General features: G+C 41.4%; 1 protein-coding gene across 2 annotated transcripts; it reads left to right on the top strand.

Moving 5' to 3' along the window:
* The first annotated feature begins 224 nt into the window (after window positions 1-224).
* LOC120560061 (group 3 secretory phospholipase A2-like) lies at window positions 225-26962 on the top strand. 2 transcript variants are annotated; one of them, XR_005639415.1, is made up of 6 exons: window positions 225-363; window positions 5051-5185; window positions 14486-15303; window positions 16677-16806; window positions 20281-20431; window positions 24264-24370. XR_005639415.1 is itself a non-coding variant. In XM_039802162.1 (6 exons), the coding sequence occupies exons 1-6, from the start codon at window positions 233-235 to the stop codon at window positions 26734-26736; spliced, it is 1521 nt and encodes a 506-aa protein (XP_039658096.1). In that variant the 5' UTR covers window positions 225-232; the 3' UTR covers window positions 26737-26962. The 2 variants fall into 2 exon arrangements, 1 of the variants encoding a protein (XP_039658096.1); XM_039802162.1 differs by lacking the exon at window positions 20281-20431 and adding an exon at window positions 26550-26962 and having other exon boundaries at window positions 24264-24383.
* Window positions 26963-27117: the final 155 nt, after the last annotated feature.

Below are 27117 nucleotides of genomic sequence, written 5' to 3'. Positions count from 1 at the left end.
CTTCCAACACGCTTGCGAAGCTCAGCTAAAACGGGAGTTATGTGGTCGTATCGAAGGAATGATGGCATGGTCGAAGGAAGACAAGCCAAGGGTTAAATGAAAGATCTTATTTGTTACATCTTTCCTTTTCAAATGTCTTTGAAGCTTTTTGATTTGAAATGAGGCGAGAGAATCTCCTCTTTGCTGTCCTTTGACGTGTGAGTGAATTCAGATCTTGTTCTCCCGCTCAGGGATGTTTGAGAAAGCGGACAGATGCTGCCGGGAACACGACCACTGCCTGCACATCATCCCCTCTTTCACGGTGAATTATGGCGTCTTCAACCCTCACTTCTTCACCGTCTCACACTGCCACTGTGACCAAAGGTAGGCCTGCGTTACAATTATTATATCATTGTGTAATCGCAACACATTCTCAATCCCAAATGCTTGGTCGCTTGGTCAGGTGTCTTTTTGGCGTTGTTAATGACGCTAAAAGTCTCATTTAGCGTCAGATCTAAACGTGCTTTAACTAAACGCGTTGGGTCGGGACTGTTGCCGTCACTTTTGACCCAGCTAGGTTTAGGAAAAGATGGTGGGTGGGCTTATAAAGGTAAAAAGTAAAGAAGAATGGGACAGTTGGGTTTAGTTAAGAAGAACGGGACAGTTGGGTTTAGGAAAAGAAGAATGGGACAGTTGGGTTTAGATAAAGAAGAACGGGACAGTTGGGTTTAGGTAAAGAAGAACGGGACAGTTGGGTTTAGGTAAAGAAGAACGGGACAGTTGGGTTTAGGTAAAGAAGAACGGGACAGTTGGGTTTAGGAAAAGAAGAACGGGACAGTTGGGTTTAGATAAAGAAGAACGGGACAGTTGGGTTTAGGAAAAGAAGAACGGGACAGTTGGTTTTAGGTAAAGAAGAACGGGACAGTTGGGTTTAGGTAAAGAAGAACGGGACAGTTGGGTTTAGGGAAAAGAAGAACGGGACAGTTGGGTTTAGGGAAAAGAAGACGGGACAGTTGGTTTAGGTAAAGAAGAACGGGACAGTTGGGTTTAGATAAAGAAGAACGGGACAGTTGGGTTTAGGTAAAGAAGAACGGGACAGTTGGGTTTAGGTAAAGAAGAACGGGACAGTTGGTTTAGGTAAAGAAGAACGGGACAGTTGGGTTTAGGTAAAGAAGAACGAGACAGTTGGGTTTAGGTAAAGAAGAACGGGACAGTTGGGTTTAGAGAAAGAAGAACGGGACAGTTGGGTTTAGATAAAGAAGAACGGGACATTTGGGTTTAGGTAAGAAGAAAGCGAGACAGTTGGGTTTAGAGTAAAGAAGAGCAGGACAGTTGGGTTTAGATAAAGAAGAACGGGACAGTTGGGTTTAGGTAAAGAAGAACGGGACAGTTGGGTTTAGGTAAAGAAGAACGGGACAGTTGGGTTTAGGTAAAGAAGAACGGGACAGTTGGGTTTAGGTAAAGAAGAACGGGACAGTTGGGTTTAGGTAAAGAAGAACGGAACCGTTGGGTTTAGGTAACGAAGAACGGGACGGTTGGGTTTAGGTAAAAGAAGGAACGGGGTGGGTTTAGGTACGAAGAACGGGACAGTTGGGTTTAGGTAAAAGAAGAACGGGACGGTTAGGTTTAAGAGAAAACGGAGACGGTTGGGTTTAGGTAAAGAAGAACGGGACGGTTGGGTTTAGGTAAAGAAAAACGGACAGTTGGGTTTAGGTAAAGAAGAACGGGACGGTTGGGTTTAGGTAAAGAAGAAAACGGGACAGTTGGGTTTAGGTAAAGAAGAACGGGACAGTTGGGTTTAGGTAAAAGAAGAACGGGACGGGTTGGGTTTAGTAGAGAAAGAACGGGACGGTTGGGTTTAGGTAAAGAAGCGGAGACCGGTTGGGTTTAGGTAAAGAAGAACGGGACGGTTGGGTTTAGGTAAAGAAGAACGGGACGGTTGGGTTTAGGTGAAGAAGAACGGGACGGGTGGGTTTAGGTAACGAAGAACGGGACAGTTGGGTTTAGATGAAGAAGAACGGGACGGTTGGGTTTAGATGAAGAAGAACGGGACAGTTGGGTTTAGATGAAGAAGAACGGTGCCTCTGCAAAATAGCCTTGAGAAGGAACTTCCAGGATTTCCGGTGGCAAAATTAAAAACGTAGTCAATATAGACCACTTGTACAGTAACATTTGGAATTGTTACAGCTCTAACCAAAAGGTGAGCCTCAGAACGAACGCCCCCGGGCGTCCAATAATGTGTCAGAATGCCAAGAATTCACCGCCATTCTTGGAAGCGTCTTGAAGCAGGAATTCCCATCTGCCCCTGACCTGTCGCCCGGCGTGGACGGTCGTGTCAGGACAGACCCGCACCGAGGCTGGATTTATGAGTGTTGTAAAAGTTGTGCACCCCCTTCACTTTGAGTTTAAAACTCTCCCCTCAGGCCGTAGATTCGGAGTACCTCGTCTCAAGAGCAATAGGAGTAAAAACTCCGGTAACTCCGGTACTTGAAGGTATCTACATAAGAGTGACATGACACTGGCATGACACATGAACCCTAACCATAACTTCTCATGACAAAAACCGAATGACACAATGACATAAACGTTTATGACTTGTTTATAATATTTATGGCACGTTCGTGACAGTGTCATGTCACTCTTGTGTAGATACCTTCCAGTAAAGTGTAACCGAAACTCCTTTGTTCCCTGTGCGATAACGCAGTTTAATTTGCATGTAATTTAGGAGTTTTATACCCCGTTTACACGTGCGTGGTTATTTTGAAAAACTGAGACATCTTCCTTCGTTTACACGCAAACGGAGAATTTGCCTCTGAAAACCGAGTCTTTCTAAAAACTCCGGTCAGAGTGGAGATTTTGGAAAACTTTGTTTGCACGTTTGCGCGTAAACTGAGACAAACGGAGGTTTAGGCAGCCGAGGAAGTGAGAAAGAGGAGAGAGAGGAAGTGATTTGTTGCTGTTGTTACTATTTTAGGGATTCTGATTGGCTAACATGGGCTTGAGCTTCTCGTTACACTGCCACCTACAGGTCTGGCGTGCTCTTGACAGCATTGACGGCATATATATACATATACATATATATATATACAAAGGATATATATACATACACAGATATTCAGTTTACTGTCACAGAGGAGAGAAGAAACTAAAACAAATTCACATTTCACAAGCTGACATCACACACATTTAATTTTTTTTTCCTTAATAAAAATGAATCAAACCGATGAATTGATTAGTGATTAATCTTTGCAGCTGTAGTGCATTTTTAAACTTACTCATCTTACTAATGAAAGTGGGCTTCTCTCTGGAATGCCAGTCTCATATTATTCTGTCACTTTGCCAATAACCCATTTAAGCAGAAGACCCCGAGGCCGTGTGATGTTACTGTTCATCCTTGAGTAGCATAACAAACTGGCATTAGCCCTCTGGGTTAACTTTGGATGTCAAGAGTCAACACGTTAGACTTGTTACTCTCTACTTGTTGTCTTTTGCTTTGCTTCTTTTAAAACCTGCAGATATATCTATTTAAAGTGTAACCTTGTATTTTCAACCTGGACCCTATTTTCCCATGTTTTTGTGTCTAAGTAACTGATGGGAACAACCATCTTTAAAGTTGGTCCAGTCAGCAATGGCGAAACAAGCTGCAACGTATCGTTAACGGGCAAAAGTTCAGTGTCAGTCTGTCTCCACTAAAAGTTCTGTTTTTGCCGCTGACAGACTCAGATTATTATTCTAAGTGTCTGACAACATTATGGGATGGATCCCTACAGAGATAGACCTTTTAGTTAAAGAGTAAGATCCTTTTAGTTTAACATGAAACAGCCCCGAAATCACCATCACCAAACTCCACCAGACTCCATGTAAATAATCAGGACTTTTATCATCGTAAAACACACTTCATTCAAAGTGGACAGAAACTAAATAAAACTACCAAAAGCCGTCTTGGTTCATCTTTCCACTGTTCCAACAATCACCGCTCTGGTTTGGTTGAAATAAACCCTTAATTCACCCATTTACATGTGGAGATATGCTGGCTCTATACACACTAAAAGTCCTGATTATTTACATGGAGTCTGGTGGAGATATGCTGGCTCTATACACGCTAAAAGTCCTGATTATTTACATGGAGTCTGGTGGAGATATGCTGGCTCTATACACGCTAAAAGTCCTGATTATTTACATGGAGTCTGGTGGAGATATGCTGGCTCTATACACGCTAAAAGTCCTGATTATTTACATGGAGTTTGGTGGAGATATGCTGGCTCTATATACACTAAAATTACTGATTATTTACATGGAGTCTGGTGGAGATATGCTGGCTCTATACACGCTAAAAGTCCTGATTATTTACATAGAGTCTGGTGGAGATATGCTGGCTCTATACACACTAAAAGTCCTGATTATTTACATGGAGTCTGGTGGAGATATGCTGGCTCTATACACCCTAAAAGTCCTGATTATTTACATGGAGTCTGGTGGAGTTTGGTGATGGTGATGTCGGGGCTGTTTCATGTTAAACTAAAAGGATCTTACTCTTTAACTAAAAGGTCTATCTCTGTAGGGATCCTTTCCATAATGTTGTCAGACACTTAGAATAATAATCTGAGTCTGTCAGCAGCAACAACAGAACTTTTAGTGGACGCTAACTGACGCTGAACATTTGTCCTGTAGGGTTACATTGCAGCCCGGTTTAAGGCTGCCGGTTACAGCCTTCACGCTCAAAACCGGACCAACTTCAAAGATTTTTGTTCTCACCAGTCACTTAGACATCAATGCATGGGAAAATAGGATCCAGGTTGGAAAAAAAGTCCAAAATTACCCTTCTTTCTCTCCTTACATCTAGTTCTGACAGATGCATGTGTAAAATGTTTGCCCTCTAACTCTTCTGAACTCTTGGCAGTCATTCCTAAGTAACTGGAAGACACTTTTTCTAAGAGCATATCTGTCGTTAAAAACTGCTTAGACTACCCTAAAGATGTAGACAAAACAAGGCAACATTCAAGGATATTTAGCGACTATATGTGCGTGTTCATTTGACCTCGGCCTGTTCTTTCTCTGCCTACCTTACCAGGTTTCGGCAGTGCCTTCTCGGTGTCAACGACACCATTTCCAGCATGGTGGGCTACAGCTTCTTCAACATCCTGCGGGTTCCCTGCTTCGAGGTCAAACAGCAGAGGCGATGCACCGAGATGTCCTGGTGGGGAACGTAAGAGACACACTAATGCTGTTACATTAAGTTTAAATGCTCTAAAGACACACTGATGATGTCCCCCGAAGCTTTTTGTCACATACAGCAAACATCTCCTCACTATCTGCTAGCTGTCTGTCCTCTGAACACACTGTAAAAAACATCTCCTCACTATCTGCTAGCTGTCTGTCCTCTGAACACACTGTAAAAAACATCTCCTCACTATCTGCTAGCTGTCTGTCCTCTGAACACACTGTAAAAAACATCTCCTCACTATCTGCTAGCTGTCTGTCCCCTGAACACACTGTAAAAAACATCTCCTCACTATCTGCTAGCTGTCTGTCCCCTGAACACACTGTAAAAAATCCGTGTAGGGAGGTTAGTCGGGGGGGAGGATGGGTCAAAACAACACAGGACTTTCACCCAGGAGACCGGGGATCGTGTCCCGCGAGCAGGGGCGGATCTAGAAAAATATTTATGGGGTGGCAAGATGGGGGCAGGAATTTTTGAGGGCTGGCAACATATGGCAGACGTATATATACTGAATTTAATGATGAGAAATAGTATGTACACACTACAAAAGGGCACAGGCTGCCATTTACAAACTCATACAGACAAACTTAATCTCATGCAATCAATGTCCTGCATTTGAAGTGACCATACAATGTGATCTCACTTAATAGGAGATAGAAGTAGGATAGAAGTAAGGGGCATTATCACAGGAAAGGCATTAAGGTAAGACGCAGATGTGTGAAAGGGGAAGCAAACAGTTTTTGACTGACTGCAGCCGGACATTGGAGATTCGAGCTCGTAAATGGTCAAATTGGCCATAACTTTTAATTTGTTGCTGCCAACTGGGGTGGCAGCAGGGGTGGCAAGGCTTTCTGTTAGGGTGGCATTTGCCACCCTATGCCACCCCGGTAGATCCGCCCCTGCCCGTGAGTGACGTTTCCTAAACCCAACCGTAGCTTTCTTCTGGCGATAACACGCCAAGCGGGCGCGTTACCGTTGTTTACGTCCGCTGCATACAGCGTAGACATACACGAGGATAGCTCAAAATGCGTACCTATGACACGCCACTTGGATTAAGAAAGTATGTTTACGCGAAGTCATGATGTCATGTTGTCTAAAGACACACTGATGACGTTCGCCGAAGCTTAAACGCTGTAACAATCAAGTTATTGACAACCTGGGCTATCAGGACTTGTGCGGTGCAGGGAAGTCACATGGATGGAGACATTGTTACGGGGCTATAAAGACAAAAAAAAACGAAAATTGAATCTCACAGAAATGTGTTAAAATCACACAGAGAACCGTAAATGGTCCGTGTAACGCTCATCAGTTCAGTTTTCTAAGCACAAACGGACATTTAGAAAAACAGAAAAATTGGTTCCAATATCAAATTTTTTTATTTTTTTTCGCCTGAATTTAGAAAATTACAAAATTGTGTCTGGGCTCCAATTATTCAATACTGCCTCGTCCCGCCTAGCTACGCCCCCACACACACACACACACACACACACACACACTCGAAACCATCAGTTGCACCTCTGACTCCAAAGTCTATCAGTTTTTCATTTTGGTCCATATTTATTTTATTTTATTTGTAGTTTATTTAAATAGTTCACAACACCTGTCCCTAGGAGGGCTTTTAACAGTTAAAATAATAGAAGAAGTCAAATTTTTACAGTGAATACAATAAAATGTCCAAAAAAACAGTTAACAGCAATAAAAATAAGTGTAGTAAATAAACACATTAACTCGGACTCACACAGATGCACACCTCACATACACACAGCTATGTATTTCATATGGCATGATCACACTGCTGCTGCTGTATTAACCATGCTTTTACAAATTTTTTAAAGGTGGACAATTTGGGTATAGCCTTTATATTTGTAGGGAGCCAGTTCCACAGTTTGGCTGTCTTCACGGAAAAAACATATGCAGTTAACGACCTGCATATTCTGCAAAGTAGAGGGAGAGAATACCAGGGCTGTATTATTAATAATTGGAGCTCAGACGTAATTTAGTAATTTTCTCAATTTCTGATCCTCTGAATAAAAAACAGTTTAAAGATCCAATTTTTTTATTTGTCAAGGTGGAAAAAAAATGAAAAATTGGATATTTGAACCCATTTTTCTGTTTTTCCATCTGTCCGTTTGTGCTTAGAAAATCAAACTGATGAGCGTTACACTGACCCGTAATGTGTAAGACTTTCAGGCTTTTGAAAAATGTTCTCCCAAGTGTTGGCAATCAGGAACATAGACTCTGTAAATTTGCATATTGTTGGACACTGTTGTGTGGGAGCAGGGAATGTGGACCCAAATGCAGAGAGCAGGCAGGCAGGCAGGAGAAGGTCCAAACTGAGGATTTATTACAAAAAGCGGCAGTACAGAGACTGGAAAAAACACAGAGAAAAAAACAACCAAGGAAAAACTCACAAAATAACACAGGAATACCAACAAGGCTCCAGGCTCAAACAAAGCAACAGAATACCACTACTGACAGGACACGGGAACGAATGGACACAAAACGACCCAACAAGAGACAGGAGGAACACAGGGGTTAAATACAAGAGGTAATGAACAAATGAGGGCCAGGTGATACAGCAGGTGAAACACATCAGGGCGGGGCAGGACAATCAACGAAGGCGGGAAAACACAGGAAGTAAGACTAGACATGACAAGTGTCAGTACCCGATCCGTTCCACCGGCACGATACGTTCTGCGCATGCGCTGTGGTACGAGGATTTACGACACTACCCTATCTGTTCCCACGCTAGCTAACGTTAGTTTAGCTAATAGCTAATTCGGCGGACCGCTAGGTGATTATAGCGGTCTGCCGTTACAACCCGTTCTCATTCCGAACTCGTAAAATAAGTACGTTTGGGCAGTGTCCTTCAGCGTGTGATGCGACGAAAAAGGCACCCTTCGGCGTATTTGTGTAACGTACTGGGGAGAGCCGCAGTTGGATGAGATTTAGCGAGTGGTATGTAAGGGGAAATTGCTGCGTAAGGACGATGGTTGGGGTGGTGGATGGGTAAAACACCGGACTTTCACTCAGCAGACTCGGGTTCGCGCCCCGTGTGTGGCGTTTTGTTTCCCCGTCTCCGGCGTGTGTTTTCGGCGTCTTTCTGTGTTTTTTTGAGGCGTCCTTTCCCCGTTGTTTTTCTCCTAAACCCAACCTCCGCGATTCCGTTATTGTCGCGCTTCACCCGCGGTGTGTTTCCCGGCTTTTGAGGCGTCCTTTCCCCGTTGTTTTTCTCCGAAAAAGGGACGGCAATAGTGGCGACCAAGCACGTTTACATGAGACGCTAAAGGAGACTTTTAACGTCAAATAAGAACGAGAAAGGCTCCTGACCGAACGTCCTTATTTTACGAGTTGGGTGTGAGAATGTGTTGGCCGTTAGCCTCCACCGGGAAGCTATCGTTAGTTTAGCTAACGGTTAATTTGGCTAACCGCTAGCTGATTGTAGCGGTCTGCCGTTAGCCTCCACAGTTAAGCTAACGTTAGTTTAGCTAACAGCTAATTCGGCTAACCGCTAGCTGAGACAGCATGTAAACTTTAAAAGACCCTCAAAATAAAACTTGAAAATAAACGTTAACATATATAACAGCTGTTACGTCAGTTCTACTTTACTTGTGCTCATTTAAAATACAATCACTCAATACTTGTCTTTATTGTTATTACTGTAAAGTCTTAATTTAGCTGTAGCCTGCTTTTCCCATTATGTTTGACTTAACGTTATTTTAGACTGAATCTAGCTGTCCGTTCTGCCTGCACGATCCGTTCTGCTTATGCGTTATTTTAGACTGAAGGCTGTCGGCTAGCGGTTAGCCGAATTAGCTGTTAGCTATCCCGGTGGAGGCTAGCGTGGAACGGATCGGGCAGGTCGTAAAACGGTATTATCATCTGCGCATACGTCATGGCATACGTATCATCTTGCACATGCGCAGAACGGATCGTGCCGGTGGAACGGATCGGGTACTGACAACAAGACAGAAAAAGACTATCAAAATAAAACAGGAAGCAGAACAGAGAAATGCACAATAAAAATATACACAGACCACGATGCACAAGACAGGATACGTCAACACAACAGGGAACAGAAATATACCGAATATACAAACACAGGAAACATACAGAAATCAATAATTCCGGCAACAGAAATGACCAAACAGGTAACAGAAATGGAACAAAATACAATGCAAAATGCTGAAACCATAACAGACACAGCAGCAAGTGAAAACCATAAAACCAGATATTTGATCCACGGAGAGAGCAGGCAGGGTTGTGCGTGTAGAAACGTGTCCGACACTCATGCCTAAACTCATGAACTTCTGAAGGGCACCGTGCCACACCTCCATAACTTTAGCTTTCAGGTCACTAACAAATGGTCTTACAATCAAGACATGATTTATGGTTAACCTACAGGAGCTTGGTTTTGGTTTGGTTTATTTATGGATATAGAAAGACAACATGTAAAAGCGAAAAACACTTTTTTCCAACATGGTCCCTGATGTAAGAGAACTGGACATACAACACATGCAAACACATACAGTCCTAAGGTTAAAACAATAAAAAATAAAACTACACATCAAAAAACCAGCTAAAACACCATGAACTACAAAACAATAAATTTTCCTGTCCCCAATCTAGATTTTATTTCCCCCTAATTATCTATTTTATTCCATAAGTAGGCCCTAACTTTATGTCTAAAATCCCTTTTCGTTACTGCCATTTTGATATGAAGTGGAAGACTAGTCCGTAAAATAATTCCTGTATAAAAAAAGGATTTTCTGGCTTCACTATTCACACATGGCACCTTACATGAACGAACACTGGCCCTAGTCTCATGGGCATGTTGAAAATCAAAAAATCGGAAATCCCAAATACTTTGGGGCTACACCATTAATAATACTGTACATATGATTGAGTTTAAGTTGTTCAACCCTAAGCTTAACAGGCAGGAACTCAACCCTCTTAAACTCATTTCTTCCCACATGATACCTAGAAGGTTTAGACAGTATAAAACGGATCATATTATTTTGCATTGACAAACTACACTTCAATAACTAGAATTTAATACTTTGAATTGAGGGAACTGGGGCCTGTTTCACAAAAGCAGAATATATAAATCCAGGATAACTGATAAATCGAGGCTTGACCTAGTCTAATCTGTGCATCCTGGCGTGCGTTCACAAACCGACAGGCTGAGAGAGCACAGTTGAGCCAGGCTGAAGTAACAGATAATGCTCACGGCTTTCCTCAAAAGACCGCGAGGTCGATCACAGATTTACTGATGCCAAAATGGAACTACGCATTGTACATACTTTATACAAGTGAGCAGCAGCTTCTATGGAAGTATGATATCATGAAATACATTTGTATAAAAAAAAAAAACACGGCCGCTGTAATGAAACAGCGAAAAGCGGCAGACGATTGCGGACCGACTGAATGCGTAATTGTAGCCTAAATATATACATTAACTGACAACTGCTCTGAATTGAAACCGTCATAATCATACCATTCAAGGATTAGGCTACTAATCATTTGCGCAAATTAACAGTTGTACTCTTTGCCTTAAAAGTAAGCAGAAGATAATGTTACTCAGAAATTTACCATAAAGATCAATTTTCTACAACGCTAGAATATGATGCGTAAATATCTCTTTCACTCTGTTTCTCCCTCTCTCTCTCATGGGCTAAAATATAAATGTCCTAAGTCATATTAACTTCACTCTCGCTTTTAATGCAAATTACAACGTTCTTTTTGCCAATACAGTACTATTGATTTCAGTTAAAGCAGTAGTTCATAAATTATTTTTAACTATCACAGTTGTCGCTATTGTCTCCACGCTTTTTTTTATTGATAAACGATTCTTCTCTACATATGATATGCCTCCTGTATATTACATAAAAAACACTAACTAAATATGAGATATGTGATAAATTCCATGACACTTAAACATGAATGCAGAGTGATATTACATTATTCCCCAAATATAAGGTCAAAACATGATGTCTTTTAAATCACATACCTCACACTAGATTACTGTCATACAAACTATATTTGGGAACTGTACAATAGGATATGTTCTTAAATTTACACCTCCCAATTAAAAACAACAAAGTGTGCTAAACAAATACAATGTACATGGAAGTGAACAACATGATACTTATTGTTAAAAATAAAAAAAAATAATCAACAATAATCAGGTGCATTGGTACTATAGAAATGTACAGTATTGTATGTATTGTTATAACAACTTATTTAACAATTTGAAATTATCGTCTATATCTCAACACTGCCATATATAATAAACTTCTAACAACAATAACTCGCCTCAGCAATATACGTAATAATTCACATGAATAATTATAAAATAATGTCACAATTAAATAATAACATACTTAAATAACAGCAATATCACCTGTTTATAATCCAGCTATAACAATAGGGTAAAACCACTGCTGGGTATCAGAAAAGCTACGGATAAATAAATCCTGGTGTAGCCTGGTCAGACAGGCTAGCTGTACAGAATAAATCTCCATGGTGATTTATGTGCCTCTGCTTTCGTGAAACCGAATCAAGGCTTAATTCATCCAGGATAACTGGGAAATCCCGGCTTAATCCCTTATCTTGGTTTTGTGAAACAGGCCCCTGGTCCTTGAATTTCCACTGTTACTGTTATTATCTTCCAAGGAAAATACAGATTACAAACGCTTCAACATTACACACCATTATCCTAAATAGCAAGACAAAGTGTTCCTCTTCTTACTTAAATAAATATGCAAAGGATTGTGGTCTATATAGGTAAAAAAAACAAAAAAACCCAGCAGATTAGGTTTTTCCATGGCTAGTTTTTACAGCTTTTTTTGTTATTTTGACAAGAACAAAAACAGACAAAACAGGAGGCAACAGACAGGGTCATCGTAGGTTAAGTCAAACACTTGACATCATGAAAGAATCTGAATCAGAAAGGGCTTTATTGCCAAGTACGTTTTTTACACATACAAGGAATTTGTCATGGTGTTTGTTGGTGCATGTCACACATTGAAAAAGCAGGAAAAGCAGGAAATAAAAAATAATGTTACATTGCAGTATCAAGGTGTGCGGGTCCTTTGCGTCTATAATTGTTCTTTTGAAATCATAAAAGATCCTTGTGATCTATGACTGTGATTCATGCAGAGCCAGGGTATTTTTTTTTTTAAGGAGGGAGAAGTCTCTTCCACTCATTCAAAGGCTAAAGTCCATTCAGTTAACCCACCCAGTCCTCTAAACCGGTGTTTCTCAAATGGGGGTACGTGTCCCCCTAGGGGTACTTTGGAGGACTTCAGGGGGTACGTGAGATATTTAACTAAATGTTTAATAGTTGCAAGGCTGTTGTCCAGAACATTGTACCTCTTTATGGAGAGATTTTTTCTTTTTCTACCAAAAATGTGACATTTGTGTCGCCTTCTTTGGACCTAATCTATCTTTCCTTTTACTGTCCTTCTACTTTTTACAAGTTTCTCACTTTTTTCTTCTTATGTCACTGTTTTTGAAGTTTTTGATACTATTTTGACCTATTCTTGCCTTCCTTCCTTCCTTCCTTCCTTCTTTCTACCGTCTTTTTCCAAGTTTGTCTCTTTTTCTCATCAGCATTTAAATGTTTTTTCAGGTCCAAGGCTGTTTGTTTAGTAAATCTATCGCTGACAGCGCTGTACTGGTCCGCTTTATATACACTTTTTATTCTACCAAAAAATAGCGCTGGTCAGGTGGGCACTTTTCACAATTCAAAAGGGGTACATTATTGAAAAAAATTTGAGAACCACTGCTCTAAACCATCTGCGGATATCGGCCGTCAACGGGAAGACAACACAAGGGTAAGGGCCTCCTGCACACCGGCTGCGTGGCGTGAGCGCGTCAGCTGCGTGGCGTGTCTGTTTTTATTTCAGCTCCCATGGTAACAGGTTAGAGCGTGCACGCTGCCTGTGTGACACGCACGTCTCAGAAAAACGCGTGCATGCTAGAAATAGGACCGACGCCTATATTTCACGCCACACGCAAGCGTGTTGGAAGCGTTTCCAGGCAAAATAGAATAGGAAAAGATGTTTATATGTACGTTTAATAAATGACATGTTGATGTTTGAAAGTCTCGAGTTTTTTATTTTTATCTTACATCATTTATTAAAAAAACAAACACATTTTTATCAATTAGACAAAGCACACCTTTGTCAACTTTACACAATTACTGTATCACAAATATTCCCTATACCTTTTGCTATAAGCCATACAAATCTGCAGATTGATATCAATTATTATAATTATTATTTAGTTATCTTTCCAATGCATTTGTGCAAAGATGCAAGTATGCATTTTCTTAGCTGCATCCCACATGCCAAAACATATCCAGCTGGCTCTGATTGAACTGTGCAGGAGGAATAATTTAAAGAAAAATCTCTATCAAAAGAACAATATATTTGCTTACTAATTTTGAATTTGAATTGGTTGCATTAGTGGAATGTGCAGTTTTGTCCAAAAAATGTTTTTAATTAGGGAATCCAACAATTTGACACTCATTGTTACATCGCTTGTTATGATTCCTCATTATAAAAATAAGAGACGAAAGTCTCAAGGTTTTGACATAAATGCAGATATATGAATGTAATTAAAAAAAAAAAAAAAAAAAAATATCGATTTTCAAATATTGCACCTGTAAAATAAAATAATAAATAATAAGTATTATTTATAATGTAAAAATAATACAATATTGACAAAATAAAGTTGAAGAACATTCTATTATTTCATTTTATCAATGGGAAACATCCATGTGTCCAGACAAGGCTAGCAGCAGCAGCAGCAGCGCTGCGTCAGACGTGTTTCTGGTGTGCAAAGAAAACGCCACGCAGCCGCCACGCAACAGAAACGCCACGCAGCTGCCACGCAACAGAAACGCCACGCTCACGCCACACAGCCAGTGTGCAAGAGGCCTTACTTCCTGCTTTGCTCCCGTCATAACTACTACGGCCACTAGAGGGCGCCGCCACTAGACACTAAATATAGGTTGTAATTGCGGCTTGAACAATTGATCTATGGGAGCGTTTTTTGAGCAGTTGGTACATTGCCCCAATTCATAACAATAAAAATCAAGCTCTTTGCTGATTATCTGATCTCTGTTGACACTGTGAGCAAATAAGAAGAAATACGAAGGACATTCCCCAAAAAAGTAAAAAAAATAACCAGCAGACATATCACCACCATATTGTTTTTATTTGCAGGTTATAAAGAACTGCGCGGCTTGGTTTTAACATGCACGTTTCCTCTCTGTAGGTGTAAAGTCACCAAAAAGGCTGCCTATGCCGTCTTCAAAAAGCCGCTCCGTTACAGCGCCGCCGATGTCACAAGCAAACCCGGAGACAACGCTGAAAGCAACGCGCTAACAAGCAGCGAGAGGCAACGATTCATCGTCAACCCGCACAGAACGTTACCCAAAAGCGAACACAGATGCTTCAGAGACTCGCCCAGAGGAGACACTACCATCCTCAGAAGGACGAAGGAGAAAGGATGTAAGAGAAACAGGAAACCGTACACGGCAGCGCCGACGACTCCGTCAACGAACGCGAGTCTTTTTAATGCGTCGCAAAGTAGCACATTGATGGCCAATAAAAAACGAGTTGGCAGAAAGAAGAGCACCCGAAACGGTCTGTCTGCTTACCCCAAACACAGAAGCCAAGTTCAACCACAGACCCCCAAAAACTCTCATCCACAAACAGCATCTGTAACACAGCAGCCAGCGCTTCACCTGCTCTCAAAAGGAGCCATCACAGCAGCGACTAAAACGGGCAAAACAGGCAAAAAAAGTCCAAAACAAAGTCGTTGTTGTGGCGCCAGGATGCCCCAGAGAGGAGACACTTTTCAGCCTCGTTGTTTAAGTTGTTTGACAGACGTTACACCGACTCCGTACGGATTCCCGATCAATCAGCGAAATCAGACGACAGCCGGGACTCTGAGGCACGACCGCACAACCGAATCGGCCAAACGGGACGCTTTGGAAAGACTCTGGAGCGCAGCCACTTCTGCAACGCCCGCCACAACTACACCAAAGAGAGCAGCCTCCGCTCCAAAAGACGGTGAAAAGAGACGTAAAGGTTAGTGAGTTAGGCACACTGCCTGCGTGGCGTGAGCGTGGAGTGAGCGTGGCATGGTATTTTCGATGTCTTTCCACACCAGAAACGTGTCTGCTGCTGCTGCTGCTGCTGCTAGCCTTCTCTGGACACATGGATGTTTCCCATTGATAAAATGAAATAATAGCAGTAGGCCAAAAGTTTGGACACACCTTCTCATTCAATGTGTTTCTTTATTTTCATGACTATTTACATTGTAGATTCTCACTGAAGGCATCTAAACTATGAATGAACACATATGGAATTATGTACTTAACAAAAAAGTGTGAAATAACTGAAAACATGTCTTATGCGGGGGCGCATTTTTTCAAATTCTCCACACTTTTGCCGCATTAAATTGCTGATTTCCGCGCAAAAATATGCAGGTCTTGCATGATTTCATAATCCCCGCATTTTCGTTGCAAAAAAGTCCCATAATCTATCTTAGCAGGAAGTTGAAAAATGTTGAGTTTACTTCACACAAGAGCAGCCATTTTCCCCTGTTGCCATGGGAACCTGTTTAGACTATTACTTTTATTTTTACTTTCATATTATATTATTTGTATATATTTTTGTATCTTATTTGTTTACTTAATGCAATGACTGAATATCTGTAAACTATTTTTGGAAATTAAGTTTAAAAAAAGCAGGGTGTTGGGGGGGGAATCACTTTTTCTCTTTTTCATCAAACCACAGTTTTTGCAAGTTCCCGCAATTTCATCGCATAAAATTGCATAAATATCATATATAGCATATTCCATTGCATTTTTTAAGAAAACGTGCCGCATAATCAAGGATTTTTGCCCGCAACAATCACAAAAAAACTCTGCGTTTTTCTGGAAGGACTGCTTCTGGGTCAAAATTGGAAATGAACTTTATTTTGGTGCTTTTTCCGATGTGTTTGTCGCTTTTTTTATTCTTTTGGTGCTTTTTAAAATGTTTTTGTCACTTTTTCAATGCTTTTTTTTTAATTCATGGTCAATTAACCTAATTTAAATGAAATTATACCTATTGTTTTGTTTTAAAAAAGCAGAAATTAGGAATTATATTGACCGATAGTTAAGATTAGAGGATGTTCTAAGACTATAAAATTGAATAAAACACCCAAAAATCAATATACGTAATAATTAATTTTACCTGTGAACAGCATTGCATGGGTTCCATACAACATACATGCATGCATCCAAGTTATTTTGGGGCAATTTGGTTGTAAGAAACCCATATTTCTGATATAAAAAACTTTGTAAACGTGTTAAATTTGACCCAAGGACAACACAAGGGTTACATAAACTGAATTGAACTGTGGGTACTCTTTGATATTTTGTGAGATAACCAGTGTTTATTTCTGACTCCTGCAGACAGCCAGCTGCTGTGTGGAAGCCTCAAACATCTGGATGAATGTAAATACAAAATCCATCCTCTGGAGAAGCAGTTTGACCTGCAGAACCTGGAGTCAGAGACCGCGTACCACTGTGACTGCACCAGCCGGTAACTTTTACAGCATTTCTGCTTTTTCTCTCAGTTCTTTCCCCGTATTTGTATGTTATTCACATAAGCAAATGTTCACAGATGATTTCTTTTCTGAATCATTCAAATATTACGTTCGGGGCCAGCTGTATGAATAAAGCCTCTGGCTCCAAGATAACAAGATGCAGCACCTGTATCCAGGGCCCTGTTTTAGTCCAACATGAGATCGTATATTCTGAACATTGACATATATATAATGGACCAATAGATCCCGTTGCTCTGGACGGAGACCAGTGAAGGATATTAGAAGCACTTTTGCGGTGATCCCTTGCTTTACTGCGCAGCCTCCAACTGACAGAGACAACGTAAATGTGACGTGAGCAACCTGTCTGAAAGTGTGAAGTCTTCTGGTAGCTGTGCCGAGAGAAATCTCAATCATTCCCAATCTTACAGAGACGGAGAGTGTAGGTATATGTAAGGAGATAACATAGGCACAGGCTAATTACTGATCACTAACATGCTAGTTAACATTAGTAATTAAACCTAAACAGATAATGGAAGTCCAAACTGCCTGCGAGCTTCTCCTGTACTATACGGTAATTCCTCTACAATGTGACAGTAAGTCTCGTGGTTATGACCCAATCGTTAGCCTATTGTTACAAAAGCGTCTGCTACGGAGCCATAACGTGAGGTACAAGGTAATGGAGCCTTTTATACATTGTCCTGTTTCTTTAGAAATAAACAACGGACAAATAGAGTCTTTAAACGCTTCAGATGTAAAGTTATTCGCAGTCAAGTGATGTAAAAAAAAAATGGTGGTCAGTGGAATGCTAACAGGAGGTGATACCTTTGTAGCAACAAAATGGCGCCATCAGAGGTTCGAGTTCTGAAGCGAAGCTTACCCCCTTGATTCTGAACGAGCCGCCATGACAGTCAGGCTTTGAATTTCCGGAGAAAACAAACCCATGTGACGCGTTCGTCCAATCAGCTGCCGGTTTTCATTTTTTGGGCAACAATACAGAGCAGCGCCGCCTGCTGCTATGGAGATGTATTACGTCTGGTCTCCTCTCGTCTTTTCGGTCTGTTCTGTGGCACTTTTTGGACCAACACGGGGAGACTGATCACCTCGACTGGCTTTTCTGCCGAGGGTCGGCCGTCTGGTTGGTGTGTAGACACCTTTAGGGTCAGATGTTTGGATTCTCTTCAGGTTTAATAACAGTCCCCTTTGATAACGTCTTTTATAGAATCTGTATCTTTTATCAAACCTATTCTGACTATTCTTAAATGTTTCTAATAGTTTCTTCCTTTCTATATTATTATTTAAACACTTGAGAAACATTTTTTTCTATTTTACACATAGATTGCCATAAATCATTTAACTCTTTGTTCCAATAAGGTTTCGTATTGAATGGCTTTTTTTGTAACCTTACAGTTGTCTCCATCTTCTATATCTTCTTTAATCAATTTTACAAAGGCTAGATTTTCTTGTTCTCTAAAACATAATTGTATATCATTCTTCATTTTCAAAAGGGTTGATTGCTGTAAACTGGAGGATAAGAAGTTAACTGGTAAAGTCCTGCTAACTTTCCTTTTTGTGGATGAATTTTGTAAACTCTCCTAAAAAAGCTACACGACAATGAGCCTCAGTCTTTATAAGTAAAATATATATTTTAACCACAGTAAAGAATGATCTGGGACTCTGCTTCTTTCTCCAATCAAATCCATACAATTTGCCATTTTAATTAATTGATTTGAAACTAAAACTTCAAAAGAGTTACATATTTGTAAGCAGTCATATGGTACAAGTATATAATCAACCAGCGCTTTACCCTTGATAGATACCGATGTATAGTCATCACTTAGAGGACATATCCGACGTATACACAACTCCACATGCAACATGCGAACCGGACCGGAAGTAATAATGATTGTACACTATAGACTGTAATATATACAGTATAATACTATTAGATAGTATTGTTTTTGTTTTGTTATTTAACATTATGACAAAATACGGAATGTAAAATGTTTCTGTTTATTACAGTGTTTCCATACTTAAAATTAAAACAAACAATGGCTATTTGTGGCCACCGGTATTTTGCCTACCTGTAGTTCTTTGCTGAGCCAGTTGGCTCCATTTAAGGCTCTGGTCAACAGGTATTTGGTAATCCTTAAATTTGGTATTTGGATCACAGTGATCCAATCCAATGTTCCTTTAAAAAAAACGGGCATAAAAGTAAGATGGATCAGGTGATCCTGGATAGCAAAACATCAATTTGATCCAGATTACATTTTTTGAAAAACTGGGCCCAGGAGATTTTGGATTCATTTTGTCCAGTGGGAGGAAGTGGAAACGCGTCGTCCATCTTTGTTTACAGGCTACGGTTTCGCCCTGATTTTATAGCAACCTAAACCACAATCTTGGGGGACTGCTGATGAAATGTTGCTATCGAGATCATTCTGAGACAGTCAATCACTGTCCATTGTCCCTGTTAAATAGGGATGCACCAAATCCAGATTTTGGGGGTTCGGCTGAATCCTGAATCCCCTGGTTGAGATTGTGCTGACTCCTCCTCCCATCCTCAGTCCATGAACCCAGTAAACACATGAATGAAGTAAACAGGGACTGTCCTTCCTTTGCCGTACCTGAAGTTGCTGCATTCTGGCTGCTGTCTGGAGATTCCTTCGTGCACAACTCGTATTCTTTCAGATGTTTCAGACCAGATGTCAGGGCCGGCCCTAGACTTTTGGGGGCCCTGAGCAGGATCTGGTTTGGGGGGCTCTCCACATTGTATCATGTTGCCACTAAACCAACTTGTGTATTGTAAATATTAGTTTAAGCACTCATAATGTACAAATACGCATGTAAAGACTAATGTGAGACCTATTAGCAGCAAACCTATCTTTAAATAGACCGGCTCTGTTATGAGCTCTATTGTGGGACATTTCAAGCGCTCTTGGGGCCCCTCTGGTAGCCACAGGGCCCTAAGCAGACACTTAGATCGCTTATGGGTCGGGCCGGCTCTGCCAAATGTTGTAACAGCGGCCATGTTGTGTATTGTTTAGGGTCCTCGCCACCACCAGACCAATCGGCATTGCAGATTGACCATGTAGCTGGACTTGAATGGCCTTCTTCATTACATTACATGACCCTTTTATCCAAAGACACTTACAATTGCTATATATGTCAGAGGTAACACGCCTCTGGAGCAACTGGAGGTTAAGTGTCTCGCTCAGGGACACATTGGTTGATGTATCGCAGAGGGAATTGAACCTAGATCTCCCACACCAAAGGCACGTGTCATATCCACTGCGCCATCACCACCATTACGCCGACCAGCGTAGTGCGCGTAGTGCAAGCGTCAAAAAGCCCAATATTCGGCCAAATCCGAAGCCAAATCCTGGATTTGGTGCATCCCTGCTGTTAAATTAACAAATAAATAAATACCAATAGTTCAGCATGACATAACATAATATTATCTTATTCTCCAACAGCTTTTGCAACATACAGTTCATCGAGGGGAAAGAAACACCAACCAGCTTTTGAACCCATCCAAACTCAAAGTTATTATCCCAATAATCCATCACGAAGCTGTGTTTTGGCATTCCTGAGCTTCAAGGTTCGACCTGCAGATTGTGAGATGAGGTAACCATGGCAACTTCATCATGTGGAAGGTCTGAATGAACAGACTGATCTCATAGTTGTGACACCAGCAATTCGTGCCCATTTTGCGTGTTTATCAACTGGGCCTCCATGACTTACATTACGTGTAATTATGCCATAGAAAATCATTATTTTTATCAAAATCAGGGTGAGTGTAGAAGAAATTATGCATTGACCACCATAAAACTAGGAACCCATCAGCAGCTAAAAGAATGCATTCATAATAATATAAAAATATAAATAATGGTATTTTAAAATATGGAGTAAAATCCCCACATCCCCCATACCCACAACCACCCCCCAACCTCCCCCACTCTCACTGTTTTCCTCCACTTCTCTCTTACAACCACCCCACCCTCTACACACCACTTCATCTCTCCTCTACATACCACCTACACTGCTTCTCTACAACCACTTACTTCCCTACCACACCTTCTCTCATACCACTACTATTTCTCTACATACCCACTCTCACTTGCCTCTCTACACACACATTCACCTTCCTCCACACCACCCTCCCACATACATGTCTCTACATACCACCTCTACTGTGTCTCTACATACTCCACCTCTCTACTACCTCACCCTCTACCCCTACTACCCCCCTCCCACCCCTCCACCCCTCCCCTCCACAACACCACTCTCTCACTTTGTCCTCTACATACCCACTCTCACGGCCCCTGCTCTCTACATACCACTCCCTACCTGTCTCTCTACATACTACTTCACTGTTGTCTCTCTACATACCACTCTCACTGTTCACATACCACTTCACAATACTGTGTCTCTACATACCACTCTCTACGTCTCTAACCTTCTACATACCACTCACTTCTCTACAAACCTTCCACATACACCTCACTCTCTCTACATACTCATCTACTCTTCCTTATACACTCTCTACCTGTCTCTACATACTCACCCTACCCCCCACACCCCCCACTTTCTCTCTACATACCACTGCTGTCCCTACATACCACTCACTACACATGTCCCCCACTGTCTACAACTACCTTCTCTACAACTCACTCACACTCTCCTCTACAACACTCATACACCTCACCTACTCACTCTACTTCCCCTACTATCCTCTACCTCTCTACTTCCCCACTCTCTACATACACTGTGTCCATCTCACTATGCCTACTCCACTTTCTACATATGTACTGTCCCTCATCCTACACCTCACACCTCACCTCTACTCACACTGTCTCTACAATACTTTGTCTCCTACATACATCTACTGTTGTCTCTACATACTCTTCTCTACATACACTCACTACCCTCCCCCCTCCTACACCCCCACCTACTCCTCTACATATACATCCCACTACACACCTACCCTACCCTCTACATACACCTCTACCTCTACTACCACCTCACCACTCCTCCTCTACATACCCCTCTACATACCACTCCTCTCTACATACCACCCACACCCCCTCTCCCCTCCACTTATCTCTCATATATCTCTACATACCCTTTGCTCTACATACCCTCACTCTCCCCTACTCTACTCCTCTACTTCTCTACTCCCCCTTCTACTACTTACTTCCACTCTCTACATCCATTCTCTACACACACTTCTCTCTCCCCATCCTACATCCATATCACTCCTCCCTACTACCATATCTCTACATACTCTACATACCCCTACACCCCTACCCTACATACCCCTACAAACCCTCACCTCTCCACTACATCTACTACTACGCTCTCACTCTCCACATCCACTCTCTCTACATACCACTCCCACTCTCTCTGCTTTCTACATACACTACCCTCTACATACCACCCTACATCCACTTCTACATACCACACTCCTCCTCTACATACCTCTACTTCTCTACATCTCTCTACATACCCTTCCCTCTACATACCACCCTCTACATCCACACCTCACACCCCCACCTACATACCCCACTCCCACTACACCCACATACCCTCTACATACCACCCCCCCTCTATCTCACATCCTACCACCACATACCACTCCCCCTCTACATACCACCTCTACAACACTCCCTACATACCACACCCCTCTACCCCCCCAACTACTGTCCTACATACTACTCTCCTCTACATATCTACTCTCCTACTACCTCTACTCCTACTCTCCTACTCTCTACATACTACCTCTACCCTACATCCACTTACTCTGTCTCCAACTACTCTACTGTGCCTACATACCACTTTACTGTTGTCTCTCATACCACCTACTGTTGTCTCTACATACCACTCTACGCTGTCCTCTACATACCACTCTCTACTGTCTCTACATACCACTTCTACTGCTGCCTCTACATATTTCTACTGCTGCTCTCTACATAGTACTCTCTACATAACTGCTGTCTCTCTACATACCACTTCACTGTTGTCTCTACATACCACTTTACTGTTGTCTCTACATACCACTTACTCTGTCTCTACATACTCCTCTACTGTGTCTCTACATACACCTATGCTGCTCTACATATTATCTCTACTGCTGTCTCTCTACATACTACTGCTGTCTCTACATACCACTGCTGCTCTCTACATACTACTCTCTACTGCTGTCTCTCACATACACTCTCTGCTGTCTCTACATACTACTGCTGTCTCTCTACATACTACTGCTGTCTCTCTACATACTACTCTCTACTGTTGTCTCTCTACATACTACTCTCTACTGCTGTCTCTCTACTGCTGTTCTCTCTACATACTACTCTCTACTGTGTTCTCTCTACATATTACTCTCTACTGTTGTCTCTCTACATACTACTGCTGTCTCTCTACATACTACTCTCTACTGTTGTCTCTCTACATACTACTCTCTACTGCTGTTTCTCTACATACTACTCTCTACTGCTGTCTCTCTACATACTACTCTCTACTGTTGTCTCTCTTCATACTACTCTCTACTGCTGTATATAAAAACGTTAGCTCAAAACGCCGTTAGCATTTTGTAGGCTACTCTGCGCAAAGTGACGCATGCGCTACTCAAACTTGCACTCTACTCACTTTGGGTAGTGACACCGACCGTAATGGCGGCTCGTTCAGAATACGATCTCATATTGTACTAAAATAGTTCACTGAAACGTGTTTCTGAAAAACATTTGAAGAGAGAAATAGGCCGTGCAGTTGCTGAATCTGTCTTCATTTCAGATCAACAAAAGTCAGTTGAGAAGATTTTGAGAGCCGGCGAGCCGAGCCGGCCGCTCCTCATTTGCATACAGGAAAGCGGGCTGGAAAATTGTGTTGTTGAATGTGTTGCGTTCGGCACATTCGTCCCACTCGTCATTTCCAGAAAGTGTTTTAACATAAGTGTTCATTTTGGGACAATACTAACCATCCGAAGTGGGCACTACAGCAGTAAGTGATCAGTGCGCATTAGCAGCGTACTGACGGAAGTATGCCGAATGAAACGCAGCCACAGACTTCTTTTTGGAGTCAGTGGAGTCGCCCCCTGCTGGATATTAGAGAGAATGCAGCTTTAAGGAGCTTCAGCATTGACTTTACGTTTCAGACCCGGAAGCTTTGTCCATTATTTTAACAGTCTATGGAACCAGCACATGTATAATAAGATTATAATTGCCCATTCCTCTCTGTAGCATGTTATAAATAAAGAGAAAGGCCTTCACCCTCAGGCAGCTTTCTCGTTCTTTGTCTGTCTCTCTCTGAGTCACTCACAAAAGCATGTTGCATAATGTATATGTCCATCACACTCTGTTGTTTCATTCCTGTATTGTTGCTCTTTATTCCTGTATGTGACGCTGTAAATGTCCTCTGCTTGTCTTTTTTTTTTTTTTTTATATATATAATTATTTTACAGCTTGGCTGTTCAGATTAAAAGCTTCAAGAAACCCGGTGTTCTCCCCACGCTGCTGATGGATTTCGTGTCTCCATTCTGCTTCAAACTGCCGGAGGAGAAGAAATGCCACCGCGGGACAAGGTTTAACATTACATTACATTATGTTACATTACATGTCATTTAGCTGACGCTTTTTTATCCAAAGCGACTTACAACTAAGTGCGTTCAACCTTGAAGGTGCAAACTCCAGACAACAAGTAGTAAGTGCAAGTACATTAGCTTTAAATAGGTAATGCTACAAAGAGCCATATCAAAGTGCAGCATCAAGAAATATATATATATATATATATATATATATATATATATATATATATATATATATTTATATTTATATATATATTTTTTTTCTTCTTTTCCCCACTCCTATTCTTTATTTGAGGGGTTGTCGGGAAGAGATGTGTTTTTAGCCTTCTGCGGAAGATGCGTAAGCTTTCGGCCATCCTGATGTCAATAGGGAGCTCATGCCACCATTTAGGAGCCAGGACAGCAAACAGTCTGGATATCGTTGAGTGATTAGTTGTCCTTTGCTGTGAGGGGCGCAGCAAGCAGGTTGGCTGATGCAGATGATGATGGGGTGTAGGGTTTGACCATGTCCTGGATGTATGCTGGGGCTGATCAGTTCGTGGCCCTGTATTTTACGCTCCCATAAGCTTATTCATGTTAATCTAAGACAACTTTTGGTTACAGCAGTGCCAGTTTTGGGGGGGAATTCAAATAATGAAACATAGAAATTACATTTTATGCCATTTTATGTGAAAAAAGCTCAGTGAGACCTTTGTCTATTTATTTTGCAGCAAGCAATAAAGCAGAATTCACAAAGTTAATAGTTTCAGCTGAAAGGACGGAGCTCTGTAGGACGGTCCGAGTCTGACCAAAAGTAGCATTTTATACAGTTGGCTTCACCTTTGACCCAGACGGGTTAAAGCATATGAGATGTTCAGTCTCGCATCGCCAGCTCTATCTCCACAGCGCAGTGGAGAAAAGGTTTCGCTACACCACAGATGCATTCTGGGATAGGAGAAAAAAAACACTGCATTTCTTTAAACCAATCCCAACAGCTAAGCTCCGGACGCAGCCACGGTGGCTCTGCTAAATGGTCTCGGGAGGAACTGGTTCTGGTGGAACAGTTGAACCCTGCAAAAGAAAACTCCACATGCAATATTAAATGAAGTTAACTGTTGACACAATACAGCAACGTGAGATATTTAACCCTCCTGTTGTCCTCGGGTCAAATTTGACCCATTTACAAAAACTTTCTATATCAGAACTAAAAAAACAACAAAAAGAACAAAAAGAACGTTGAAAAAAGTGACAAATGTTGGAAAAAGTTGAAAAAACGTAGAAAATTTTTTTTAACACTGGAAAAAGTGAGCAAAAAAATCTGATAAACATCAAAAACATCGCCAAAGAAGACAAAAAGTTGTTTAAAAAAAGTGACAAAAAAATTGGAGACAAAAAATACGAGAAAAGTGTAGAAAAAGTCCCACAAATGTTGAAATTTCCACCCAGAAAAACACTAAGTTGCTTGATGTTACTATGCTTCTGACTAGCTAGTAGTCCTTACCTAGCTACTGTCAGGGCACGCCCTCATACTCTGCTTCTGACTGGCTAGTAGTCCTTACCTAGGTACTGTCAGGGCTCGCCCTCGTACTCTGCTTCTGACTGGCTAGTAGTCCTTACCTAGGTACTGTCAGGGCACGCCCTCATACTCTGCTTCTGACTGGCTAGTAGTCCTTACCTAGCTACTGTCAGGGCACGTCCTCATACTCTGCTTCTGACTGGCTAGTAGTCCTTACCTAGCTACTGTCAGGGCACGTCCTCATACTCTTCTTCTGACTGGCTAGTAGTCCTTACCTAGGTACTGTCAGGGCACGTCCTCATACTCCGCTTCTGACTGGCTAGTAGTCCTTACCTAGGTTCTGCACGTGTGTGACTCCCAACAAAGATGGAACAGAAGTGAGATGTCTCACTCTGTAGCTAAAACAGAGAGCTCAACACACAGGGTGAAAAGAGGAGCTGCAGCAATGTGCAGCACAACAAATATATGGTGTTTTTTGAAAATTAAACCATGTAAACCTATTCTGATACAACCTCTAAATACAATTATGAACCTGAAAATGATTATAATATGAGCACTTTAATTAAACATATACATTTGACACAACACCAGTCTCCTGTCTAATGTGTGTAACAGATTAATCAGGTTGGGCTTCTGTATCAGACGCTCATTTCCTGTTTCTTTTCCAGCTGTTCTGGAGGCTTCACTCCAGCCTCTGACCTACTTCAGGCACTTAAGCTGATGGAGGAAAAAGACACGGCTGGGGTGCGAAATTCAGTCAATTACAGAAGAAGAGGGATTCCTGCTCGGCTTTATAAGCGATGCCTAAGGCTGGAGAGAGAAGCGGATGTCACGGCACAGCGCACACAGTCTTAGACTATAATGGGCAGCAGCAATGAGTTGGATCAGCTTTACATTTCATGCAGTGCTTTCTGTTTGTCGATGGTGTAAAATGGCATAAAAAGCACTCAAACCTTTCGAATATTGAAATAGGCCTGTATTTGAAAATATGCCATGAATGTAAAGGTTATATATTTATTAAGAGCTGTCATACAAAACTGCAACGCCATCAGATTGTGCATTAAAGATGGAAATAATATCATTTCTTTGTTGTTTCTGTTTAACTAATTGACTGCCCGTTGACCATGAACTTGTTGTCATAATTGAAATTGAACTTTTTTTTGCCGCTTTTGAAAATGTTTTTGTCACTTTTTTTAATGTTTTTTTAAATTCATGGTCAATAAACCTAATTTGCAT

Source organism: Perca fluviatilis, chromosome 6, assembly GCF_010015445.1.
Source record: "Perca fluviatilis chromosome 6, GENO_Pfluv_1.0, whole genome shotgun sequence".
Lineage (NCBI taxonomy): Eukaryota > Metazoa > Chordata > Actinopteri > Perciformes > Percidae > Perca > Perca fluviatilis.
This window is presented reverse-complemented; position numbering and strand designations above follow the sequence as displayed.